The 25,783-nt window shown below is 45.9% G+C and overlaps 1 protein-coding gene across 2 annotated transcripts in view; it reads right to left on the reverse strand.

The window, feature by feature from the left end:
* Positions 1-1,187: 1,187 nt before the first annotated feature.
* The window catches only part of fnbp1l (formin binding protein 1-like), a 74,352-nt gene continuing 49,756 nt past the window's right edge, over positions 1,188-25,783 (reverse strand). The window contains exons 6-15 of one of the 2 annotated variants that reach the window (XM_063201705.1): positions 25,031-25,135; positions 24,514-24,642; positions 22,517-22,663; positions 20,456-20,659; positions 17,528-17,637; positions 16,691-16,823; positions 15,814-15,908; positions 5,397-5,539; positions 4,871-5,029; positions 1,188-3,348 (exon numbers count right to left, since the gene is read on the reverse strand). In XM_063201705.1, coding sequence (XP_063057775.1) covers positions 3,341-3,348; positions 4,871-5,029; positions 5,397-5,539; positions 15,814-15,908; positions 16,691-16,823; positions 17,528-17,637; positions 20,456-20,659; positions 22,517-22,663; positions 24,514-24,642; positions 25,031-25,135 — 1,233 coding nt within the window. In that variant the 3' untranslated portion in view covers positions 1,188-3,340. Of the gene's footprint in view, positions 3,349-4,064; positions 5,030-5,396; positions 5,540-15,813; positions 15,909-16,690; positions 16,824-17,527; positions 17,638-20,455; positions 20,660-22,516; positions 22,664-24,513; positions 24,643-25,030; positions 25,136-25,783 lie in introns of those variants that run through there. The other variant, XM_063201704.1, reaches the window with a different exon arrangement.

Consider the following 25,783-nt stretch of genomic DNA (forward strand, 5'->3'; position numbering starts at 1 on the left):
GCTAAATACTTTCTTTAGAAACGATTAAGAGAAAAAATATTCAGCAGACCTACGCCAAAATAACAGGCACAAGTCCCTGAAGCCAACAGAGGAACCAACACAGTCAATGTACTGATTGGTACGCCAGACATAAAGGTCCCCTGTATCACACCATATTTTTTTCCTTTGTTTACGTAAGAATAAAAGAAAAGGTCCCAGAGAAGAATCTCTTTCGAATAGGGAATCCCAAGACAACACACGATAGTCACCTATTACAAACCTCTCAGCAGCTTCACATTCAACATACACAACACACATCTGAAGCCAGTTAAGGAAGCAGGAGGCAGAACTTTTCACAGTTTTCAATACTCATCCACAAAGGTCAAACCACACAGCACTGCGAATAGGGAGACTCTGCCACGCGCATGGGGCACAACACAACCATTTGGGTAAGCAGCAGCCTTATAGTGGCGCTACATCATCACTTAACATCTTGCTGCTACTGTACAAAGCCAAGGAGGGGCCAGATGATCTCAAGCAGTCAGTAAGGCCTTTTTGGGTAGATTCAGGTTGAGCACACATCAGGTTTAACTCCAACAGATCTGCTGACTTACTGGTTGAAAACATCTCAACACACTTCAAGATGTTGTTAATGCCTAACTTTTCAAAAGGTTCTGCATCTGTCCAGATTAGTGTTCACTCTCTCTCTCTACATGTATATACAAAATATGTCCATAACTGGATGCAATGCTGCTGGACCTGATTTGAGGTTGGATTGTGACCTGACCTGCATTAACATGGCTTTACACGGGCAGCCAAAAGTAGACTGGACTTCTGGGCCAGATGAATGACAAAGTTCTGGGTTCTGTTAACAAGTTTGGGGACAATACCAATCTGCCTCTGACAACTGATAGGTGACAAAGGGAAGGGGAGGGAAGGGGAGGGGGTCTTGGTCTTTAGTTAAAAAATGATATCATACAATACACAAGTCTCTTTACATCCACTTCCATCCAGGAACAACCACAGCCATGAGAATCAGAAACCAGCCCCAACAAACAAACAAAAACAAACAAAAAAAGCTAAAATATTTATTCCTCTCCGTTCAGTTTTTCAAGACATCCCATAGTAACATAGTGGTCACTGCTGTTTCATTTCGGACTGTACATTTTTACAAAAGAAGAAAAAGAGGAGGCAATACAAAGGTAGCATAAAAGTAACAACATCATTCATTAATTTATTCATTATTATTTCAAATGCTATAGGGTAAAAAAAGTGCATTAGTCAAGACCAGGTCTCTCTTCAGAAAAGGTGTTTCGACCCCTAAACAAAGAAGAGCACGGTTCAGATGGGCTAACAGCACGAATCGATCGCGAGGGGTGATAACCGCTTATTGCACCCCTCCAACTCCCTTCCCCTCTTCCCTCCCCGACCCCAGAATTTAAAAAGTAATTAAAGATGAAATAAAATAAAAAACACATTCAATATGGAATGAGAAAAATGTTAAAAACATACAAATTCTGTAGTATAAAAGGAGAGAGAGCAGGCGAATCAAACATACCCCACAGGGCATACGCACAGCTGCCTTCCTCTGTGCATGATCAATGTGTATGAATATTTTAAAAACAAAGACAAATCACATTCACATTCAACAGACACTTGAGAAAGGATGTACATGTTTCTAATCCAATGATTGTGGTTCACTGGGTTGGGGGAAGCAGTTGTGAGCACCGCTTCATGTGTTTGAGTATGCGTGTATGGATGTACGTGAAAGTTTGTGTGTGCATGGGTGTCTGTGTGTACATTTGTATGTTTGTTTTTCTGCCGAGCACCTGTGATATTGCAGAAGGTTAAGGATGATGGGTAAGGCTCGTCTCGCCTTGCCCAGCAGGGGGCACCAAACAGCGCCCCCATGCCTGGCATCTGAACACATGTTCAGGCAACATCAAGGCACTGGGCTGAGGAGGGTTTAACGTGGCTTGGTTTGGTTTGGCTTGGCTTGGCTGAGGACAAAGGTGTTGTTTTGGCCAGCACTGAGGTCCATTCTCTAGATATCTCTACCTCCCCCTGTGTTTGAGGGGATGAGGGGGATTGGGACACATCCATCATCCACACTTGAAGAACTCCAGGCCATCTGGTGTGTAGCTGCTTCAGCTGCTGCTCTCCGTGGTGCGCGAGCGCCATCTGGTGGTGTGACGTAGTAGTAATACAGAAGCTCTCTTCCGGCACCGGCAGCAGTATCGGTGCAGTGAGGCGGAGGAGGAGGAGGAGGAAGGGTGGGGAATGGGGGTACGGGGGAGGAGTAGGAGCGTGGCGGGAGGCTGAAGTCTGCTGTAGACTACTGGACTGATTTATATATTCACCCAAGTGTCAGATATGCTTCTGATAAAACAGCACAAGATGTGTGAATGCGATGGTGCATCGGCATGACATGGCATGATGTTAACACAGACATTCAAGATGGTTGGTTGTCAGCAAGGCAAAAAATGAGTCAACCATACAGTCAAACCAAAATGATATGACCAACATAAAACATCACAGAGGAAAAGGAACATGATGGAGTTTATACAACAGAATAAAAGTAGTTATATTTTATAAAGACTGGCCCTGGGAGAACACAGAGCTAAAGTCATTGGGTTTGTTTGCGGGCTAGAAAAGACACAGTGTTACAGGCATGAGAGGAGAATGGCATGGTGGCAAGCATGAAGGACGATGATGCCATACAAGCGTGATGTGCAGTTTACATGTCATCCCCACTTTGCACGAGACCTGGGGATGAAGCAGCACGTGTAAACCACTGCAGAAGAGAGCAGGCAGTTGGTTAGTGGAGGAGAGGGAAAGCGACCAGGCAGAGGCCCAAATGCAGTCAGGTCAAAGGGCAGAGATGAGGAGAGCAATGCATGCTGGTCTATGCTGCTGCGAATGATGATGATTATGATGGTGATTCTAGTTCTTCCCTACCAGACGCACTGAGATTAAACACCCCAGCCATCCTCTAGCTTTCTCTACGTTCAAAGGTATGGCGGTAACTGCGGTTGTGAAAAAGAGAAAAAAACTGGATGGATGGATAGGCGGATGGATAGTCATAGGGACAGATGGAGCGGCATGCAAACATGCTTCCTGCATCTCTAAGGGGCTTGCACACCCCCTCCTTCTAGATCTCTCTATATCTATCTCTCTCTCCCTCTGTCCTTCTCTTCTCTTCCTGCTCTCATTAACGCCCGCTCGTCCTGTGAAACCTCCAGCACGCTCCACTCCCCATCCCCCCCACTCCCCTTAGATAGATGGAGGGCTGCATATGTTGCAACCTCCACCCCCTCAAAAAATAAATGCCTCACCCAACACACACCCCAACCAACGCCACTCAGGAACCTGCAAGATGCACACACAGGGGAGACAGGAGAGAGAGGAGGGTGAGTTACCAATACACACCAGAAGAAACAGAAACATATACATAGACAGACACACACCCAGAGAGAGAGAGAGAGAGAGAGAGAGAGAGAGAGAGAGAGAGAGAGAGAGAGAGAGAGAGAGAGAGAGAGAGGGAGAGGGAGAGAGAGAGAAAGGGGGAGAGAGAGACACAGAGAGAGAGACAGAGAGACCAAAGGGAGACAGACAGAGAAAGCAAAAAGGGAGAGAACAAGATGATAAAGTAAAGAGAGAAGAAAACACACTGAGAAGAAAGGGCTTGTTCTGCCCCCATCCCGCCCCCAAAAGAGATAAAAAGCCTGAACAGAAGCCACCACACAGGGAGTTCCCCATGTGCCACCTGTCAACACAACGGCTAGCTCTGTGTCTGTGTGTGTGTCTGTGTGTGTGTGTGTGTGTGTGTGTGTGTGTGTGTGTGTGTGTGTGTGTGTGTGTGTGTGTGTGTGTGTGTGTGTGTGTGTGTGTGTGTGTGTGTGTCTTGTGAGCCCTGACACATGCCAACCATCAGTTCTGTGTCTAGTGGCCACATGGGAAACTCAGGGTAACGTTATGGTTGGCCAGCACCAAAGCTAGATAGAATAACTGTTATTCAGGGAAGGTATGCTAACTACAGTGCCTTGTCACGATTGTCTAACCTGCTGCACAAATCAGAATAGAGGTAAAATAGTCAAAAGGATATAATTCAAAGACATAAAAAAGACAGGTACCTGGAAATCACATAAATTAAAAACAAAGATAGAGCAAAAGCAAAAATCAAATGGGCTTCCATACATGCAATTTTGATCAGGAGCTCCAACGCTTAAAATCCAAAAATCAAACCATGAAGTCTGTACAGTTAAGTTATCAACAACAAGAGTTTTAAAAAGGTACACAATGATAAAAATCACATACAATTTTACAGTTAAAAAGCACACACAAAGAGACAAACACACATTCTCCCTTAAAGAGGGAAGCGCTAGGGGTCTTCAATTTCCTATACAGTACTGGACGCATGCATGAGGTCCAGTAATAACAGTCATTGCTATTAAAAATAATGCTCAGGTCCATTTGCTCACACGGTGAACAGCAAAGTGAGTTAGGCCATAGCGAGACGACAGTACGCCTCTGAGGCTGGAAGAAGAGAAGAGAGGGGAAAGAGTATGGTGGATGGGTGTGGTGGGGGGATATGGTTGGATGACTGGAGTGAAGCGACGGTAATGACGTCATATTTGACAGTGATGTCATATTTAGACGACAATGATGCCATATGTAGGGGACAACGACGGTGCGCTCATATCTATATGACAGTGATGTCATCTGTAGGGCGCGGCGATGGCGATCAGGTCATATGTTGGTGATGATGTCATATGTAGGGGACAAGGGCGGTGGTAGGGGATGTCATATGTAGGGGGCGGGGGCGATGGTGGTGATGTCATATGTAAGGGACGAGGGCGGTGGTGGTGAGGTCATATGTAGGTGACGGCACCTTTGCTGTTCTTCTCCAGCGTGATGTCCACGTAGGAGCTGGGCACGTAGCCCTCCTCGCCCGTCTGCTTGCGAGCCCGCGTCCAGCCGTCGCCCTTGTCCTCCTCGATCACGTACAGCACCTCGTCCTCCTTCATCACCAACGTGCCCTCGTTTGCACCTGCACACACACGCACACACGGACACACAGACAGAGACAGGCAGATAGCCATAAAATACAATTCAGTTTATTTGCTGCAGATATCAAACAGCTCGCATTGAGGAGTCATAGGGCAGATTATGGACTATATTGACTCTTTAGAGATTAACAGAAAACGTTTTTGAAGGAATTTGTTGGTTGTGAGGCTGATATTGAAGAAATAAATGCTCTGTTCATTTTCTGACTGGAGAAAAGCATGTTAACAGCAGTGCTTGCTCCATCAGGGGGCTCCGGAGCTTGATATTTTGTGGACATAAAAATGAGATCACACAGGATTAGAAAGTTAACATAGCATTCTAAAAATAAACAACGCATGACATGATGGTACCATCAAATGAGTAGAGTGCTTTGCAGTGTCCGATGGCAGGTAAGGGGTCGTCATCGTCAAACTCGTCATCAAACTCGTGAGGGTCCGGCTGAGGAGGACTGCGGTGCTCCTGACTGGGGTCGTCTGTGTAGCTACCCTCAGGACTACAACACACACACAGGCCGACGCACATGCGCGCACAACGGCGGGCGCGCGCGCACACAGACACGAACACACACACGCGGGTACACAGGGACACACACACACACGGACACACACACGGACACACACAGAATATTTCATCATGCACAGAACACCTCACGTGTGTATAATTTCGATTCTATGCGTTTTTGCTCAGAGTCAAAACATTCAACCTTTCTTATATGTGTGTAACCCTGTAGAATCTACTTGGTTAGGTTTTCTTTTCCTGTAGGAGTAAGTTTAATTTGGCCAGATATGGTGTTTATTTTCTAAGTTTTCTTTCATAATGACAGAATTTTATTTACCTTGGGTAAGGTTCAGAAGATGTTTTGAACATTTTATTAAAAGGTAAAATGTTTTGAGAAACGATTATTATTACAAAAGAATATTATTGTGTTGGCCAATCAGTGAAGAGGGGAGAGGTCACGCACGTTGTAATGGGAAGAACACAGGAGTTTGCGTTCTCTTCAGACTGGGACTCAACGGAGGAAAGACGTGTGTTTCAAAGAGCAAAATAGTAAATGTGTCTCTGGACTTTATATGTTGTTTTAATTTGTCAGAACGAACTCTGAAGTGTATAAAGTGTGCTACTCACCTGTGAGTTACTGGTGAGGACTTTTCTAAATGCTATCATTTACAAGTTTAGTCACGCTCATAGCCAGCAGTTAGCAGCTCGCTAGCTGGGACTGCGCTGTGCTGATTGAACCTGTGGAAACCGGGAGCCAGCGAGAGGAGATTGTGCTTTTGGTGAACTGTCCGAGATGCTGTAAGGAGTGGAGCCATAGAGGTAGAAAATAACACTAGAGTGGACATGGCAATTCACGACAGCACTGGGAAGTGGCGCCTCCCATTGTCTGTAGGTAGTGTAGGCACCTTCAGTCAATTCAAGTCGATGGAGAACACGCCCACCTCTGTTAAAAATTGGACTAAAACTGTGTGAATATGAAGTAACCCATTAATCAAAGACCAGATTTGAAATGTCAGGATAAATATCTACTTAAATCATATGAGTCGATAAAATACATCTAAAAATCGAATTATATTAATTCTGCACATATTTAACAACACACTTCAACTATTGTCCTTGTAGAGTGTGTTGATGGACATTTTCACATTATTAAGCCATTTTTGACAGAGGTGAGCCTCCTTGTCCATTCATTCCATTCATCAGACCTACCTACAGATAATGGCCGCCACAGATTGCCGTCAGAAGGGGGGCGGGGTCACCTCTAGTGTTATTTTCTACCTCTATGAGTGGAGCGAAGACACAAACCGACAGTACTGCTCGTGAGTTTGACCGTCAGGGCGCAATGACTTTCAGTGGACCGGAGTTTCCCCCATCTACGTGAGTAGGTTACCGTTTTCTTTTGTCTGCTGCGCGCGCTGCGTGAAGAGGCCACTTTAAAGTTTCAAAGGCCACAACGTTCTCAAGCAACCATCAGGCCTGCACCGGAACATTGGTATTTTCTCATTCAAGTGTATTATTGCCGGCTTAGATTTTTAATTGGGCCCATAGAACTAGGTTTAAAGTTAACCATTTATTGTCATGTGTGCAGTTATGCATGTGCAGTTTTTGAAAGGGTAACTGCTACTGTACGTGGTTTTTTTTGTTTGTTTTGCTAATCCCAATTGCTATTGGTGTCAATTTTGAAGGGATATTTAAAGAGGTTATACTTGACTATTATACCCTCATGTGTAAGAGGTGAAGTTTTATGTTGACCTTTTAAAGAGCTTCTGTATAATATTTTGGTTGTGATACAAGATCACCGCTGTAGTTTTTTTGTATTTGGGAGGGACTTCCATTTTATACTACAGCTTACTTTTTTTTTGTCATTTCTAAATTCTATTTTGCAACTTTTACTTTTATCTTTTCATTCATTTTAATACAAGTCTCAAATCTACCTGGAGTGTCCTTGGTTATTATTAGTCCAGTGGGTTTCAGTGTATCCTTTCCAGGTTGGCCTATAATTATAGCATATTTCTAAGGTATATGAAGGCAGTATATAACAGGTAGTGAACTAATGACATATGGGCGGCACACATACATGTTAGACAGTTTGCATTTAATTCACTCACACATTGCTTCGCAGTTCAGTATTGTGTTGCATTGATACATATATAAAGGTTAGTGGTTCAGAGGACCCAGGGCGCCGGATGCAGCATCATTTACCTGAGCTGAGGCGCTACATAAATGGAGGCACTGCTGGGATCTAATAAATAATTTAATACTGCAAACTAAAAGAGTCATCATGGACGTATTTGAAACTGAACTCAAAAAGTGGTGTGAAAGTGATGCATTGGATACTTCTCACTCCTTCATGTTAATCTAGAGGTTTCTGAGATTGAGAATGCTGCTCACACTGTCAAATGTCTTGGCCGGGTACGGCTCAGGGGTAGGAAACACCATGCTCAGCAAAACAAATGGATGGTGTTATGTGAGTGTAAGGAATCAGTGGATTCACCTAATGTCCCCTCTGAGATCATGGCCCCAGGACAGACGCAACCTTGGATGCTTATTACACTCTCTAAAACGGTGCCTAAGCCCAGAGATTTTACTGATCGACTGAAAGAATTTTTGACTGCTGAAAATAAAACAGTGGATGACCTGCAAGATCTAGTAGGTGACACAGGTACTTCGCCAATATCCATCATTCGGGCCATGAGTGATCTTTTTGAAAAGACTGTGAAGCCCCCTGGAGAGAATAATGCATATAGGCGTTTGAGGATTTTTTCTGGGGTTTTGCCAACTCCAGTGGGCGAAGAGCAGTTCGACCACTGGATAGAGCAAGCAAGGCTGATGGTGGATGAAAGTGACTCATCTAGTAAAGAGAAAAGACGCAGAATTATGGAGAGCCTTAAGGGACCTGCGTTGGAGGTGGTGAAAGCAGCACGCACAGCCAATACAGACGTGAGTCCACAACAATGCTTGGATGCCTTAGAAAATGCGTTCGGCACAGCCGAAACTGGTGAGGATCTATATTTCTCCTTCCGCCTCATGCAGCAGAAACAGGGGGAGAAGCTGTCTGATTTTCTCAGGCGGTTGGAGCAGGCCCTTACTAAGGTGGTGAAAAGAGGTGGCATTACCCCTTCTGAAGCCAACCGAGCCAGGCTAGAACAGCTGATACGGGGAGCAGTAGCCTCTGATTTGATGGTGATCCAGCTCCGGCTTAGAGAGAAAAAAGTGAACCCCCCTAATTTTTTGGAACTGCTGTCTGATATCAGGGTTGAGGAAGAGTATGAGGCTTCTCGGACAAAACTGAGTGCAACAGTCCATAGTGTCAACGCAGATAAAGAAACTGACTGTAAAACAAAGGAGATTCAGGCATTGAAGAGTGAGATTAAAGAGCTGAAATCTATGGTATCTGCATTGACAGTGACACCATCCAAAATGCCTACTGACAGCACAGCCTCAGCAGCCAAGGGTCGAGTGTGGAACTCCCAACCGGAACCTGACTCCGAGGTAGTAGTGTTAAAAAACCAAGTGAGAAGACTTGAGCAGATGTTAGCAACTCGGGATGCCAATTCAAGAGATGATACAGCAGTTGCTCTGACGGTAGACTCTTCAAGGAGTGTCATGAGGGGCCGGGGTGACAAAGACACAAACTTCTGCTATAGATGTGGGGATGATGGGCATTTTTCCACTGGCTGTACTAATGAAGAGAATCAAAGCAAGGTCATCCAGAAACTCATTCGCACCCTGAGAAAGAAGGACCAAGCACCAAAACCTGGGCGGGATAAAGGCAACAGCAGTGAGGTTTGCTCTTCCAAGAGAAGTGCTGTGCGAACCCAGACTGTGACTGCACTACCTAAGGGGTTGGTGGGCCCTTCTTCCCTCGTGTCAGTGAAAATAAATGGACGTTTATGTGACGCTCTATTAGACAGTGGGTCACAGGTCACTATCATCTTTGAGGATTGGTACCAGAAGTATCTTAGCGATGTGCCAATTCAACCGGTGTCTGGGTTGGCTATATGGGGTTTAAGCGATGCTAGTTATCCATATCTGGGCTATGTAGTGGTAAATATGGAATTCTCCGCTAATGTGACTGGGGTTCCTGAAGACCTCTCAGTGTTGGCTTTGATCTGCCCAGGCCCCAGCAGCCCAGACCGGATTCAAGTGATTCTGGGAACCAACGCAAGCCTGTTCAAGCGCCTGGCATCCTTGTGCAAGGACACCACCGGGGTCAACCTGTCACAGACTTTAGGTCTCAAGGCCAGCTGTTTTCCCCCGCCAACTGCAAAAGCTGAGTCCCTGGAAGAGGATGCTGGCTGTGTCCAGTGGTTAGGCACCCATCCACTGACATTGGCTCCAGGCAGCAACTGCTACATTGATTGTCACATGAAGCTGAATCAACCTCTCTCGAATGAGACAACGTTCCTGGTCGAGGCATCGGAGGATGAACCATTGCCAACTGGCGTGCTTCTGCAGCCTGTCATGGTGCTTAGATCTGCTGTGCAAGTGGAAAGATTTCCTATCCGAGTCCAGAACGAGTCTAAAAGAGAAGTCAAAATACCGGTGGGGACAGTGATGGGCCGAGTCCACCCGGTAGAACCTGTAGTGCTTCCACCAGAGGGCATAGGGACCACTGCGGACTTTGATGTCAGTCGGTTGAACTTTGGCAACTCCCCTGTGCCAGAAGAGTGGAAAAGCAGGTTGCGCGCCAAGCTAGCTCAGCGAGCTGACGTTTTTTCAATGCATGATTGGGATGTGGGACTGGCACAGGGTGTAGAGCACCACATTCGACTGACTGACACTAGGCCGTTTCGGGAGCGGTCACGGCGCCTGGCACCAGCGGACATTGAGGATGTCCGGCGACACATACAAGAGCTGCTAGCGGCCGGGATCATAAAGGAATCGAGAAGTCCGTATGCATCCCCTATTGTCATAGCTCGAAAAAAGAATGGGAGCGTTAGGATGTGTATTGATTACCGCACCCTCAACCGAAGGACAGTGCCAGATCAGTACACCACCCCGCGTATTGATGATGCCCTGGACAGCCTGTCCGGAAGCAAATGGTTCTCAGTACTCGACTTGAGAAGCGGCTACTATCAAATTGCCATGAAAGACTCAGACAAGGAGAAGACTGCTTTTATATGTCCATTGGGCTTTTACGAATTTGAAAGAATGCCGCAGGGCATAACAGGGGCACCCGCCACTTTTCAACGATTAATGGAAAAGACTGTCGGCGATATGAATCTGCTCCAAGTTCTAGTCTATTTGGACGACGTGATCGTGTTTGGAAAGACATTGGAGGAACACGAAGAACGCCTCCTACGTGTACTGGACAGGTTGGCCGAAGCGGGACTTAAGTTGTCTTTAGACAAATGCCAGTTTTGTCAACCACAGGTCACCTACCTTGGACACATTGTGTCCTCCGATGGTGTAGCCACAGACCCATCAAAAGTGGAGGCTGTGAAGAATTGGCCCCTACCGACTGACTTGAAGAGCCTCAGATCCTTTCTTGGATTCTGTGGTTACTACAGAAGATTCATAGCCAATTACTCTGCCATTGTGAGACCGCTAACAGAGCTGACAAAAGGGTACGCCCCTGCACAGATAAAACACAAGCTTAAGAACAAAAACAATCAGGGGTACTTTAAAGAAGCCGAGCCATTTGGGGAGCGGTGGGACAAGTCTTGCACAGAGGCATTCAATAAGATCATCCATTGCCTTACCCATGCCCCTGTCCTGGCCTTCGCTGATCCCTCTAAGCCTTATGTCCTCCATGTTGATGCAAGTTTCAAAGGGCTTGGAGCAGTGTTGTACCAGGATGAGGCTGGGCGTCTGCGGCCAGTCGCATTTGCTAGTCGCAAACTGTCCCCATCCGAGCACAACTATCCAGTCCACCAATTGGAGTTTTTGGCCCTAAAATGGGCTGTTGTGGACAAGTTCCACGATTACTTGTATGGAGCCCAGTTTACAGTCAGGACGGATAATAATCCGCTAACCTACGTATTAACCACTGCAAAGTTGAATGCAACCGGGCATAGGTGGCTGGCCTCTTTAGCGACGTATGAATTCAATATCCAGTACCGCCCTGGCACACAAAACATTGAAGTTGACCTGCTGTCGCTCAATTTCCCGGACTGTGACCCTTCTGGATGGACAGACATCCCTCCACCAGGGGTCAAAGCTATTTGTCACAGAATAGACCTAGAGGAGCCTGGGGACCCTTCTCCGAGGTATGCTGTCCAGCTGGGTGCTCCTCCTGAATGTGTCCCCAGCATCTACGCTCATCCTGTGCAGATGACGGAGCAGGAGGTGGAGCCATTGACCCGCAATGATCTACTGAGGGCTCAGGACGAAGATTTGTGGATCAGACCTGTGGTGGATGCCATGAAGACAGGCAACTGGCCCAAGGACCACAACCTGCCACCAGAAGTGGAGCTGATGAGGCGAGAACAGACCCGATTGGTGTTTAAGGATGGATTGCTGCATCGAGTAAGCAAAAGAGTTGCTGGAGCAGAAGTCGCTCAGCTGGTTCTACCATCCAAATACATGCCAGTTGTTCTGAAATCCGTTCACGACGAAATGGGGCATTTAGGGATAGAGAGAGCATTTGAATTAGTGAGAAATAGGTTTTTCTGGCCAAAAATGCTCAAAGACATAGAGAAGTACATACAGAACTGTGGGGCATGCCTTGCAAGAAAGAGTCCGATGCAACGGGCACCACTGCATCAGATCACAAGCAGTGGGCCCATGGACCTAGTCTGTATTGATTTCTTGTCTCTAGAACCAGACACCAGAGGGATGAACAGCGTACTAGTAGTGACCGACCATTTCACTAGGTATGCGCAAGCATTCCCGACAAAGAATCAAAAGGCCCTAACTGTCGCTAAAGTTCTAGTAGAGAAGTTTTTCATGCATTATGGGTTACCAGCAAGGATCCATTCAGACCAGGGACGTGATTTTGAAAGTCAGTTAATTCGGGAAATGCTTAACATTCTGGGCATACGGAAAACACGAACAACCCCTTATCACCCACAGGGTGACCCCCAGCCAGAGAGATTTAACAGGACTCTTCTGTCCATGCTGGGCACACTGAGCCAAGGGAAGAGGCGCCAGTGGAGTCAACATGTAGGTTATCTGGTCCATGCTTATAACAGCACCAAGTGTGACTCTACTGGCTATTCTCCCTATTATCTCATGTTCGGGAGGGAGGCTCGACTCCCGGTTGATCTCTGCTTTGGGGAAGCCACCTGTCAGGATGGGGCAACCCACTCTCAATATGTTGCAAAGTTGACTGAGGAGTTACAGAATGCTTATCAGTTGGCCACAGAAGCTGCCAACAAAACACATCAAAGGAACAAAAAATCTCATGACAAACGTGTGAGTTCTCAGGTGTTGAATGTGGGAGACAGAGTGTTTCTTAAAAACCTGGGACTCAAGGGAAAGCACAAGCTTCAGAGTCGGTGGAAGCTCTCACCCTTTACTGTCATTGAGAAGCTACCCAACCTGCCAGTGTATCGAGTGAAGCCAGAAGGAGCTAGGGGACCCGTGAAGACTATTCACAGAGAACACCTTCTCCCAATAGGGCAGCTCGTGAGAGTGCCAGGATCTGATGAGGATGAACAGCCGCAGTTGCCAAAAAGACAACCACGAACTAGGCAAGAAACCGCACGGGTTCCCGAATCAGACCCACATAGTGACAGTGATTCATCCCTGGAGTTTGAAGTGAGTAGGGCGAGTCAGCCCAGTCACCCAGAGTTGGATAGGCTAATTCAAAGGCCCCAATGTCCCCTTCAGACTATCAACCCCCCAGAACCTGGCTTGGAGCCAGAGGTCAACAATGAATCAGTTCTTGAAGAAAGTGAAGTGGATGACAATCCCACGAGAGCAGACTCCACAGCTAGTTCTGAATCTAGACCAGACTCAGAAGAGGAGTCTATGGAGACTGCTGAGGAGAATGAGGTTCCCAGTAGAACAGATCCTGTTGAAAAAAGAAGGATTAAACCAGTAATTAGACTCACCTATGATAAACTAGGGGGAGCTAGCGATCAACCCATAACTATTGTCCACAGGGGAATAGTCATTACCATAGAGTGTAATTAAAGGGAATGGGTAAGATCACACACTCCACTGGGGGTAGTCTTTAGTATATCTGATGAGGACATCAGAGGTTTACAGAGGGGAGGATGTAACCCTGTAGAATCTACTTGGTTAGGTTTTCTTTTCCTGTAGGAGTAAGTTTAATTTGGCCAGATATGGTGTTTATTTTCTAAGTTTTCTTTCATAATGACAGAATTTTATTTACCTTGGGTAAGGTTCAGAAGATGTTTTGAACATTTTATTAAAAGGTAAAATGTTTTGAGAAACGATTATTATTACAAAAGAATATTATTGTGTTGGCCAATCAGTGAAGAGGGGAGAGGTCACGCACGTTGTAATGGGAAGAACACAGGAGTTTGCGTTCTCTTCAGACTGGGACTCAACGGAGGAAAGACGTGTGTTTCAAAGAGCAAAATAGTAAATGTGTCTCTGGACTTTATATGTTGTTTTAATTTGTCAGAACGAACTCTGAAGTGTATAAAGTGTGCTACTCACCTGTGAGTTACTGGTGAGGACTTTTCTAAATGCTATCATTTACAAGTTTAGTCACGCTCATAGCCAGCAGTTAGCAGCTCGCTAGCTGGGACTGCGCTGTGCTGATTGAACCTGTGGAAACCGGGAGCCAGCGAGAGGAGATTGTGCTTTTGGTGAACTGTCCGAGATGCTGTAAGGAGTGGAGCGAAGACACAGACCGACAGTACTGCTCGTGAGTTTGACCGTCGGGGCGCAATGACTTTCAGTGGACCGGAGTTTCCCCCATCTACGTGAGTAGGTTACCGTTTTCTTTTGTCTGCTGCGCGCGCTGCGTGAAGAGGCCACTTTAAAGTTTCAAAGGCCACAACGTTCTCAAGCAACCATCAGGCCTGCACCGGAACATTGGTATTTTCTCATTCAAGTGTATTATTGCCGGCTTAGATTTTTAATTGGGCCCATAGAACTAGGTTTAAAGTTAACCATTTATTGTCATGTGTGCAGTTATGCATGTGCAGTTTTTGAAAGGGTAACTGCTACTGTACGTGGTTTTTTTTGTTTGTTTTGCTAATCCCAATTGCTATTGGTGTCAATTTTGAAGGGATATTTAAAGAGGTTATACTTGACTATTATACCCTCATGTGTAAGAGGTGAAGTTTTATGTTGACCTTTTAAAGAGCTTCTGTATAATATTTTGGTTGTGATACAAGATCACCGCTGTAGTTTTTTTGTATTTGGGAGGGACTTCCATTTTATACTACAGCTTACTTTTTTTTTGTCATTTCTAAATTCTATTTTGCAACTTTTACTTTTATCTTTTCATTCATTTTAATACAAGTCTCAAATCTACCTGGAGTGTCCTTGGTTATTATTAGTCCAGTGGGTTTCAGTGTATCCTTTCCAGGTTGGCCTATAATTATAGCATATTTCTAAGGTATATGAAGGCAGTATATAACAGGTAGTGAACTAATGACATATGGGCGGCACACATACATGTTAGACAGTTTGCATTTAATTCACTCACACATTGCTTCGCAGTTCAGTATTGTGTTGCATTGATACATATATAAAGGTTAGTGGTTCAGAGGACCCAGGGCGCCGGATGCAGCATCATTTACCTGAGCTGAGGCGCTACATGTAATAAGTGTATGTCTTGCTAATGGTAAAGCATGTCAGTACTATGTAGAGTGTACACCATGTCCCATGTACTATAGGCCCATATGTCCCAAATGACATACTAAATATACAGCAGTGGGCTTGCACAAGTCATGAGCACATAATATGCTCTACTATACTTCAGTAATATATCTGTTCTGTATGTCTTGATGATTGATGGTGACCATTCTTTGGTAATGAGTAAAGCAGACTGGATAAGCTACTCGCTGCTTTAGCCATTGAGGCATGGTGTTTCTGCTTAGACAAACGGTGAAAGATCCCTTCCCAATTTCACTTCACACGTCACGTACAAACTTTTGGTTGGAGTTTTCAAAACATTTACATTTTTAGACAGATGAATGGTATATATAACTACCGGTGTGATTAAGAGCTATACAGGCTGTCGCGATGGTGTACTCGTTTAGAAGTCAAATAACTTCCTGTGGTAAGAACGTGGCAACGTTTTAATACTTACTGTGTGTGTACCAGTGAAATGCTTGAAAAAACACTTTGTATTTGCGTGTGCGTGGTTATTGCTTGTGTGCATTAAGTGTTCTCCCGTACCTCTCTCTCCCGGGAGGTGCATGATGGTTGACATCTGCACTGGGCCGCCGGTCACCACGGGAGCTCTGTTTCCCCTCCACCTCCGACAACCAGCTCTGTGAAGGGGTGTGTGTGTGTGTGTGTGTGTGTGTGTGTGTGTGTGTGTGTGTGTGTGTGTGTGTGTTAGGGGAGCAAACACACAAGAACACACACAACAAAAAAAGTCCCACATTATTCCTATAGTATGAGCAAGTCCCAAATTATTGCTATGAGCAACACTCTGGAGTCTGGATCCATTCATGCACACAACCAGCTTGACTCACATCCTGTGAAGCACACTCAGAAGAATTCCACCCCATCAAGTAAAAATACCATCGCACCCACACACCACCAGGTGGTGCCAGTGAGCGGCTCTGTTTGTTTGCATGTGTACATGTCTGTATCTGAGCCCGTGTCTATGTACCTGTAAAACAGTATGTGTGTGTTTCTGTGTGCAGTTGTGTGTGCGTGCGCACATGAGTGTGTGAGTGCACGAGTGTGTCTGTGTGTGTGTGCATGCCTGCATTTGTCTGGGCCAGTGTGTGAATTTTTGTAGAGCAATGATTCGGGGTGAGTTGGGGCCTTGAAATCTTTATCTAAAAATCTAAATATTGTGTGTGTGTGTGTGTGTGTGTGTGTGTGTGTGTGTGTGTGTGTGTGTGTGTGTGTGTGTGTGTGTGTGTGTGTGTGTGTGTGTGTGGTGTCGCTGTTGTCTATAGTATATTTGAGTTTTATAATTTATTGGGTCATAGAGGCACCAGACATTCGTGAACATTTCAAGTGGGCCCGAAGTTGGAAAAGGTTGTAGAGGACCTGTTTTTGTGCGTGCCTCCCTACGTCCGTCACTGGGGTGCATTACCTCATTCTTGTGGATCTCTGAGCGCAGGCGCTCCATGTTGCACATGGTCTCTGAGATCTTGGGCTGCAGGCTGCTGGGGTCGCCCATCTGGGGGTTCTTCTCGTACACATCCTTCATCTTGTTCAGCGCGTCTCTGTGATGGACAATCACAAACAAACAAACACACGCACACAGGGCCGGATTAGAGTGCAGGCTAGATATGGCTGCAGCCTAGGGGCCCTCATCTGCCAGGGGGGCCCTGATTGGCCAACAGCCAAACATTTCAGAATTGTGACAAGATGCAATATTGAAAATGAATCTGTAATGTCGAGTTTTAAATGTTGTACAGTTTTAAATCTTGCTAATACTCCGCTCCACAGCTGGCAGAGATGTTATCCTTAATTCCTAGCTTGTACACAGTCAATGTAATTTTGTCATGAAATGTGCCTTCCACAGCAACCTGTAGCCTAGGGGCCCCGGGGCAACTTATTCTGGCCTTGTACGCACAGACCAATAACGTGAGTATATGTGAGCATAACCCAACACAAACAATGTGCAAGATGCTCAAGAACAAGACGTACTATAAACATGACACCCCAATACACACAAGCTTACATGACACCCCCATACACACAAGCTTACAGGACACCCCCATACACACAAGCCTACACACATCAAGCTAAAATATACAGTCATGTACATCACGCATACTACACACCCACACACGCATACAGTACAAAAGCCCAAACGCACAGACTCTATCAAAAAGAGAAAAATGACACTAAACCAACACGCAAATACATATACAACTACACAATCAAACTAATAGTTGTGTATGCATCTTTGCGGATATTCCACCTTTGGTCGACTTCTTTCTGCAGTTCTTTCTGGAGCTCCTCAATTCGCTGCTGCAGCTTCTTGCGTCTCTGTTCAGGGGGCAGGTGGCTCAGATCCTCCAACGTTGGAGCCTGGGTAAACATAATACACGCACGCACACGCAGACACACACACACACACACACACACACACACACAAACAAGAGCAGTTAGCAATAGAAGCCAGCTACCAACAATGAGCTCATTCCCCATAAACGTGGCAAGTGAGGGACTGAACCAGCACACGCACACACACATGCAAACTCACACACACTCATACAAACAAGGAAGGGCACAAACACTCGCTCGCACACGCACTCACACTCGCTCGCTCGCACGCACGCTCGCTCGCACACACACGCTCGCTCGCAAACGCTCGCTCGCACACACTCGCTCGCACACACACACTCGCTCGCACACACGCGCGCTCGCACACACATGCGCACACACACTGTCTCTACAGATGTCTTTCCCAAAGTCTGGAAAGTGACATAATGATCAGAAGGGCCCAGTAGATAAACAGACCTATATGCGGTAGGTCACACATGATTTACTGAGACAATAAACAGGCGACGAGCTGTGAGCATCAAACCAGACTCTGGGTAGGACTGACTTACTGACATGGGGAGGGGGTATATATATCCATATACACATACAGTACGGTACAGTACATGTGTTCTCAGACAGCGGGGCAGAGAAGGGTTCATATACAGCACGCAAGTAGGGAGAAGGAGGTGAGGGGGCAGCTACTCTAAGACTGAGAAACACAGTCTATTCTGCTGTAACACGCAAGCGCTCTCAAACGCACACACACACGCACACTCACACACACACTCACGCACACGCACAAACGAACACACAGCTGTAGCAGAGAAAAACTACACCACACTACTATTACTACTACTCACCAGCTTTAGAGACAACTGCCAAAGGTGTTAGTGTGTGTGGTCAAGTGTGAGCAAATGGTTAAAAAAAGAAATACAAATAAAAAACAGGCATAATAACAACACAAAACATTCCATTCCACATCACATAACATGAAACCACTGTGTGCACTTGTTACTGAGAAGGGTGGGGTCGGGGATGGGAGATGGTGTCACTTTATATTTATGACGACCATGACCAACAGTCACCTGGTGGCCACAAGACACATAGAACGAAGATAAGACTGTCACACGACGACGGGACAGTACATGTCTATGAGGCATACAGTGACATTAAGAGTGACTGAACAGCAGTACACCAAGTCCTGGACATCACTTCCTGGACATTCAACATCATTTCAAAACCCCCAAACCCGTTAGAAAACAAACACACCGAAGCGGATATTGTTATATGGTTTTAAAGCTTTCACACCAGCTAAACAATGGCTGCCCAAAGCTCCGGGTTGCTGAGACAGAAATATATATTTCTAAAAGATAAAAAAGCAAAAAAGAGAAAAGCAACATCACTGCATCACGACAAATCCACACCACACGTCTGATTCTACAGGAAATCCGGTTTAAATCTGTCCCCAGATATGGCCCGGATCCAAATTAGCACTACGGCTATCACCAGCTTTTCACTGGACACAATGCTAGCACCAGCACCAAGTACTAGCAGTAACGCAAGTACTAGCTTTTACGGTAGCATTAACACCAACGCTAGGGCTTCATCTGAAATGCTCACTTCATAGAGAACAATGTTGGGAGCAAAACCATGGAATTACATAGTGAAAGATATAGAACATGGACATGGCCTAAGACTGGCCTAAAACACTACATGCTTTCAAATCGCATTGTAGTGCTAGTCCTATACGGCCATGTATGAAATGATCTGTTGTTCACTGTTCACTATAAACCTGTATAATTTTGTTCCCGACATAGTACCAGTACACTATGTAGTGAATGACTGCAAGATGTCCGATCAAGTCCCAGTGTAAGTGTCGATGCTACCTAGGCCTAGCGGCCTCTCAGGCTAGCTTGCACCGGTGCTAATGGTAGCATTAGCCTAGCATTAGCTCTGACTTCTTACCCCTCTCTTAATGCCCCTGAAGGAGGGCACTTTGGGCCTGTGCAACAGCATCATGTCACTGAGGCACTGTGCCAGGCGCTCCGTGTTGACCCGCGGAGCCTGGAATGGGGGGAGCGGAGGCGGGGGCAAGGAAGGGGGAAACTGGGACGACAACAACAACATAAAAAAAATAAGGGCGGGGGGGTCAATGAGCAATCACCGCTTGCTGTTGTGTTGGACAAATGAAAAAAGGTCAAACTGAATTGTGTGTGCACTCTCTCTCTCTCTCTCTCTCTGCACCAGTTGTTGTTTTAACGAAATTCTCTCTCTGTACTATGTTGCGCAAGGATGTCTGGAACCGGCAACACTGAATGAATGTGCGTGAGATCCATTTCCCAGTCGAATTAAGGGGAAGTGTGTAATCAGGCATATAATGCTGCATAACAACATGCAGAGGAGAGCCAGAACTGCCAGCAGCTCGTCAGCAGGAACTTTCATGTTATTCATTAACAAGAGTCACAAGCAGTGGCAGCTATAATCGGTCAAAGTGCTTTATGGTCAGTCAGTGTTGGAGTGAAAGAGTGTGTGTGTGTGTGTGTGTGTGTGTGTGTGTGTGTGTGTGTGTGTGTGTGTGTGTGTGTGTGTGTGTGTGTGTGTGTGTGTGTGTGTGTGTGTGTGTGTGTGTGTGTGTGTGAGAGTGAGTGAGTGAGTGAGTGAGTGAGTGAGTGAGTGACTGACTGACTGACTGACTGACTGACTGACTGACTGACTGACTGACTGACTGACTGACTGACTGACTGACTGAGTGAGTGAGTACTTTTGGGAGTTCAGTAACATAGTTAAGAATCCCGCTGCCGGATGGGGGCAGGGAGGCCTGTCAAACACAAAACAAAAAAGGGAGAGAAAAAAACAAACTCACCTTTGGCTTTTTACCAAAGAGCCAGAGCTTGTTCTTGGCTTTGTTGACGTGGTGTCTGGGGTCCGGTTTGCCCCCCTCATTCTTGGGCGTGCCAATGGTGCCGTCCGAGCCTGTGCGGGTGATGTTCTGACTGAAATCCTCAAAGGGGAAATCGCCGGGGGGCTCGAACCCAGACTTGAAGGCCTCTATGACAATGGTGGAGTCCTGAAACAACAAGAGCACAACACAACCGGCCTGAATCAAAAACAACAAAGCCATCACAGGGGATTGAGACATTAATTTTGCTCGGTGCCTATGCCTGTGACACAGGATATGACTGAGGAGCAGCTGTCTATAACAAAGATTAAGGAGAGTTATTATGTTTAGGACCCTGTAAAGCAGAGTGATTTAATACAGGAGATGAAAGGAAAAACTAGACTTCTACTCCACCTGAAGACTGAATTAACCTTATAAATTTAACCGTTTAACCACTATGTTAGGGGCCTACTAAATGGGCTTCGTTTTCGTTAAATGACACAACAATAGAGGCATATTCACTTTCAGATTGCTCTGCGCCAACATTGCATCAGTCGGAATCATAGTGTCTTGCATTTTACCTCCAGACACAAGGAACAACATAATTTAACGTATTTTCAGGCTGCGCAGCAGCAGTCAGAAAACAGCCATGTCAAAATTTTGCTTAGGGGGAATAGAAGCGTTAGCTAAGGGAGCATCGATGAGGTCAGGCAGATGGAGGAAAGCCTGTGGAGGCTGGCCTGGAGCTAAGAGGAGCCTGAGGGAGTCCAGAGCTCCAGAGTCTGTTTAGGAGCACCTGAGGAGAGGAGAGGAGAGGAGAGGAGAGGAGAGGAGAGGAGAGGAGAGGAGAGGGGAAAGGAGAGGGGAGAGGATAGGATAGGAGAGGACAGGGGAAAGGAGAGGAGAGAGGAGAGGAGGGGAGAGGAGAGGAGAGGAGAGGAGAGGAGAGGAGAGAGGAGAGGAGAGGAGAGGAGAGGAGAGGAGAGGAGAGGAGAGGATAGGAGAGGATAGGAGAGGAGAGGAGATCGAGAGGATAGGAGAGGAGATCGAGAGGAGAGGAGAGGAGATCGAGAGGAGAGGAGAGGAGATCGAGAGGAGAGGAGAGGAGAGGAGAGGAGGCCCTAACTGCTGTGACTTCTCATTGGAGTCCAAGACAGAGCAGCTGCACTGGGGTGTGCTTAAGAAACTCCAGTAAGCAGTGAGTTCACAGTTCAGATGTGGAAAACTTGATTTTATTTAGTGAAGCGCCAAACGACTGACGTTTTGATATTTCCACATCTTTTGATTCTGATGAAGATGTGGCAACGTCGTAATGTAAAGGCCACCATTTATGTTTGAACCAAGTCATATCCAATTGATGCACCCAAGAGTGAAGCACAGGAGAGCGGAGTAAATGCTCTTGTTCCTACGCAAATTCAAGCAATCTCCGGATCTTATGTAACTGTGCTCTTCCCCTATTGGTTGTTTAAACCAAAAACCCCAACAAAAAAACCCAATGGATGGAAAGTGTTGCCTTTACAAAATAAAAAAGTCCCCAGGAGGAATTGGAGGAGTCTGGTCACTTGGAAAATGCCAGAGAGCCTGGATGGTCATGTAATGTCTGGCCCATGACACTAAAAAATTGGACAGGGCTCCTTCTTTTGCTTCCTATTTCACACTTGGGCTTGGACTTACACTCTCCCCAAACCTTTACAGCTGTAACTCATTGCAAAGGGCTGATCATTAGTGCACCAAGATGTTAACCACGTTCAAGACAGATCAGAGCAGAGCTGCAGCTGTAGCAGAATTGATGTGTAAACAATACACTTCGGTGTGTGCTGCTCAGGGGTGCGTTTCTCGAAAGCATATTTGTTATCCAGTTAGCAACTTGGGTAGTGGTCAATGGGAAATTGCATTGAAAACAACAAAGTAGCTAACATAGTTAGCAACTTTGGTTTCGAGAAATGCACCCCAGTTTTAGTCAATCTCAAATGAGGCCCTTTTTAATGCTCTCTTTTCCCCATTTAGCCCCAAACCCAAGTCAACATCTCCTCCAGCCATGCTTACCCTCCTCTCGTCCACTGCTTTGCCAGCGGACACCATGCCCTCTAGGCACTTGGAGATGATGGGCACCACGCGACGCTCCACCTCCGCAAAGCTCCGGTACGTCTCTCCCAGCTTCACTGTCCTCCGCTCGTCCATGTCCTGCAGGTTCTGTTGGAAGAGAGGACACTCCACTTATTAAATGAAGACAGAGAGGGCCCCTGCCGAGGCTCAAACGGTTGAGGCATTGACTGTTGCACCAGGACCCTGGGCTCGATTTCGGCCCAAGATCGTTTCCTGTTCCTCCCCCGTCTCTCTCTTCTACTCACTTCCTGTCACCGTCTCGCACTGTCCAATCAAATTAAGGCATTAAAGCCCCTAAAATATTTTTTCAAGAGGTCAAATCGCTTAAGACGGATACATTGTGTTGTGGCAACTGAATAGTAACAGTGCACTCGAGTTTATAAAGCCATATGGATGTGTGATTCCAAACCTGCAGGTTCTGTAAGGGGGAGAGGAAAAGGGGCAACAAACAGCACCAAATGATTAAAGACAGCCAGCAAGCTACAGGGGCATACACTGTTTGTGCTGTGACAACTGAATAGCAAGAGACCTTAGTGTGCACATCAGTTTCTACAGTCATGTGGACATGTGATCCATTTTAAAGTACACCACATCAGAGCACATGGTTTAGTTTTTCATTTTGAGAGCTAATCTTGTGCAGGACAGCACGGAAGATATTCTTTATTTGGAAAATCCCCCTGTGTTTTGTACGCATCATCTGTTTTGAAATCTAAAAATTGCAGTGTCACCACTTTTTTTCTTTATTTCTTTCTTTTACAAAGTCCTCACAATGTTGTTACATGTTTCTCTGGTAACTACGGAAAAAATGGGCTCCTAATGACAAGTCATTCCTTCTGGAATGAAAAAAAGCGGTAGCTGATCTGCCCAACTGGACACGGTAGAGTTGTTTTCATGGATAATGATTACCTTTTTAACCAAGGAAAATATGTACTGTACACGACTTGCCACTTGCCTACAATGAAAACACACTGACTGGCTGCTCGCACTGGTTTTGGCCCAACACTGCACACTGATGTTGCAGATGCATTACAGAACGAGGGTTCCACTGGAAATCTGACACTGTAGGAGAAACCATGTTTTATCGCTGCGGATCATCTTAATCTTTGCGAGCTGTGTGGCAACGGCGTCCCTGGAGATAGTGATGGACGATTAAAAGACAGAGTGAGTAAAAGGGAGAGCACTAACAGACACAAGATGGAGGAGGTCATCCAGCAGTCACAAGTTCAACTGGGTTGCTTTTCTCGAAAGCGTAGTTGTTAGCAGTTAGCAACTTGGGTAGTTGTCAATGGGAAATTGCATAGCAAACAACAGAGCACCTAACGTAATTAGCAACTATGGTTTCAAGAAATGCACCCCTGATCTGATTCCAGCTCCCCCAAGGCAAACGTGTGCTTAATCAAGACACTGTCTGCAGTCCCATACTGGATCATCATTCGGATGGTGCAGGCTGACATTCTGGCTTCAGAAAGTACTGTCACACAGTGCCACATTCTAATAAGCACCACCGTAAAGCACCAAGTTGATGAACAAGTCAAATTCAAATTCTTCAAGCTGATCTGTTAACCATTTCTGGTTCGGGTCTGGCAGGTCAGCCTTTTGGCATTGGTATTTAAGTGTGTGTGCATAGGCAAATGTGAGGTATTCAGGTTTGAAGCACTTTGAAAATCCTGTTTGTATACAATGCATGGGCATATTTTTAGGGCACTTTATGCTACCTAAGTATTAATTTATGTGTTATATCATTATAAATCGTGAGTGTGTGCATGTGATTGGATAAGAGAGGCTACATGTTTACATGTTTTGTGTTGTAGTCTCAAGACTCTGTGCCCAAAACAAATTTCTCTCTTGAAGAGACAATAAAGGCTCATCCTCATCCTTAAACATAGATTTGAGGGTGTCAGTCACAGAGAAGAACCAGCAGGCCTAGAAAATCTCACCTTGAATATCTGCGGTATGGCCACGTTGAAGTGCTTCCACTGCTCGCTGTTGAAGTTCTGTAGCTGAGCCGCGTACTCGTTCTTGCTCTCGTCTGCCGAGTGTGTTCGGAGGTACAGCTGGGCCTTGGCCTGGGAGAACCACAGAAGAAGAGACATGTCCATGCGGGTCAGAACTTCCAGAACACATTTCCCATGACTGCATCCTGCTATGGAAATGGATCCCATCATGGATCCAATCAAGAGCCATTTCACGCCTGGATGCAGTTCAGAGACTGCTTCAGCTGGATAGCACGTGCTGTCAAAACATACTTCATATATACGTGTTTCAAATTAATTCAAACTGAATATGTTTTCTGTGGTCGTCAAGGCCAGCTAAAAAAAGACCATACTAACTTGAATGAGAAACACAACACACTTTTAAAAAAAAACAAAAAAACAGTATTACGTCTGTTATATAACCTTCTGCTGTTGTCAAGCGCAGGAGGCTAGGAAAATAAAAATGGGCTACACTACTCACCTTTTCCACTTCTGACTTAGTGGCGTTGATGTCATTGTCCAACCTCTCGAACAGCTGTTGGCATTTCTCTGCTTCTTTGCACTCCCGTTCAAACTTTTTTTTGCTCTGCGAGACAAGAGGCATGAGCCGAGAAGTTAATAACATTGATTTTTGTGTGTGTGTGTGTGTGTGTGTGTGTGTGTGTGTGTGTGTGTATGTATGTGTGTGTGTGTTATACACAGATGTACATACCGTATAGGTGTCTAATAAGGTGTGTGTGTGTGTGTGTGTGTGTGTGTGTGTGTGCGTGTGTGTGCGTGTGTGTGTGTGTGTGTGTGTATGTGTGTGTGTGTGTGTGTGTTATACACAGATGTACATACCGTATAGGTGTCTAATAAGGTGTGTGTGTGTGTGTGTGTGTGTGTGTGTGTGTGTGTGTGTGTGTGTGTGTGTGTGTGTGTGTGTGTGTGTGTATTGTGCGTGCCTGTGTGCGAGTGTGTGCGAGTGTGTGTGTGTGTGTGTGTGTGTGTGTGTGTGTGTGTGTGTGTGTGTGTGTGTGTGTGTGTGTGTGTGTGTGTGTGTGTGTGTGTGTGTGTGTGTGTGTGTGTGTGTGTGTGTGTGTGTGTGTGTGTGTGTGTGTGTGTGTGTGTGTGTCTGAGTATGTACGCATTATCCCAGGTGTGCCTTTACATGTAGAAAGCAGATGCACATTTCCTACACTCCTTCCCAGAACTGCGGCCCTTCGGCCAGAGGAGCTGAAACTGGAGCCAACAC

This window comes from Engraulis encrasicolus, chromosome 6, assembly GCF_034702125.1.
Source record: "Engraulis encrasicolus isolate BLACKSEA-1 chromosome 6, IST_EnEncr_1.0, whole genome shotgun sequence".
NCBI lineage: Eukaryota > Metazoa > Chordata > Actinopteri > Clupeiformes > Engraulidae > Engraulis > Engraulis encrasicolus.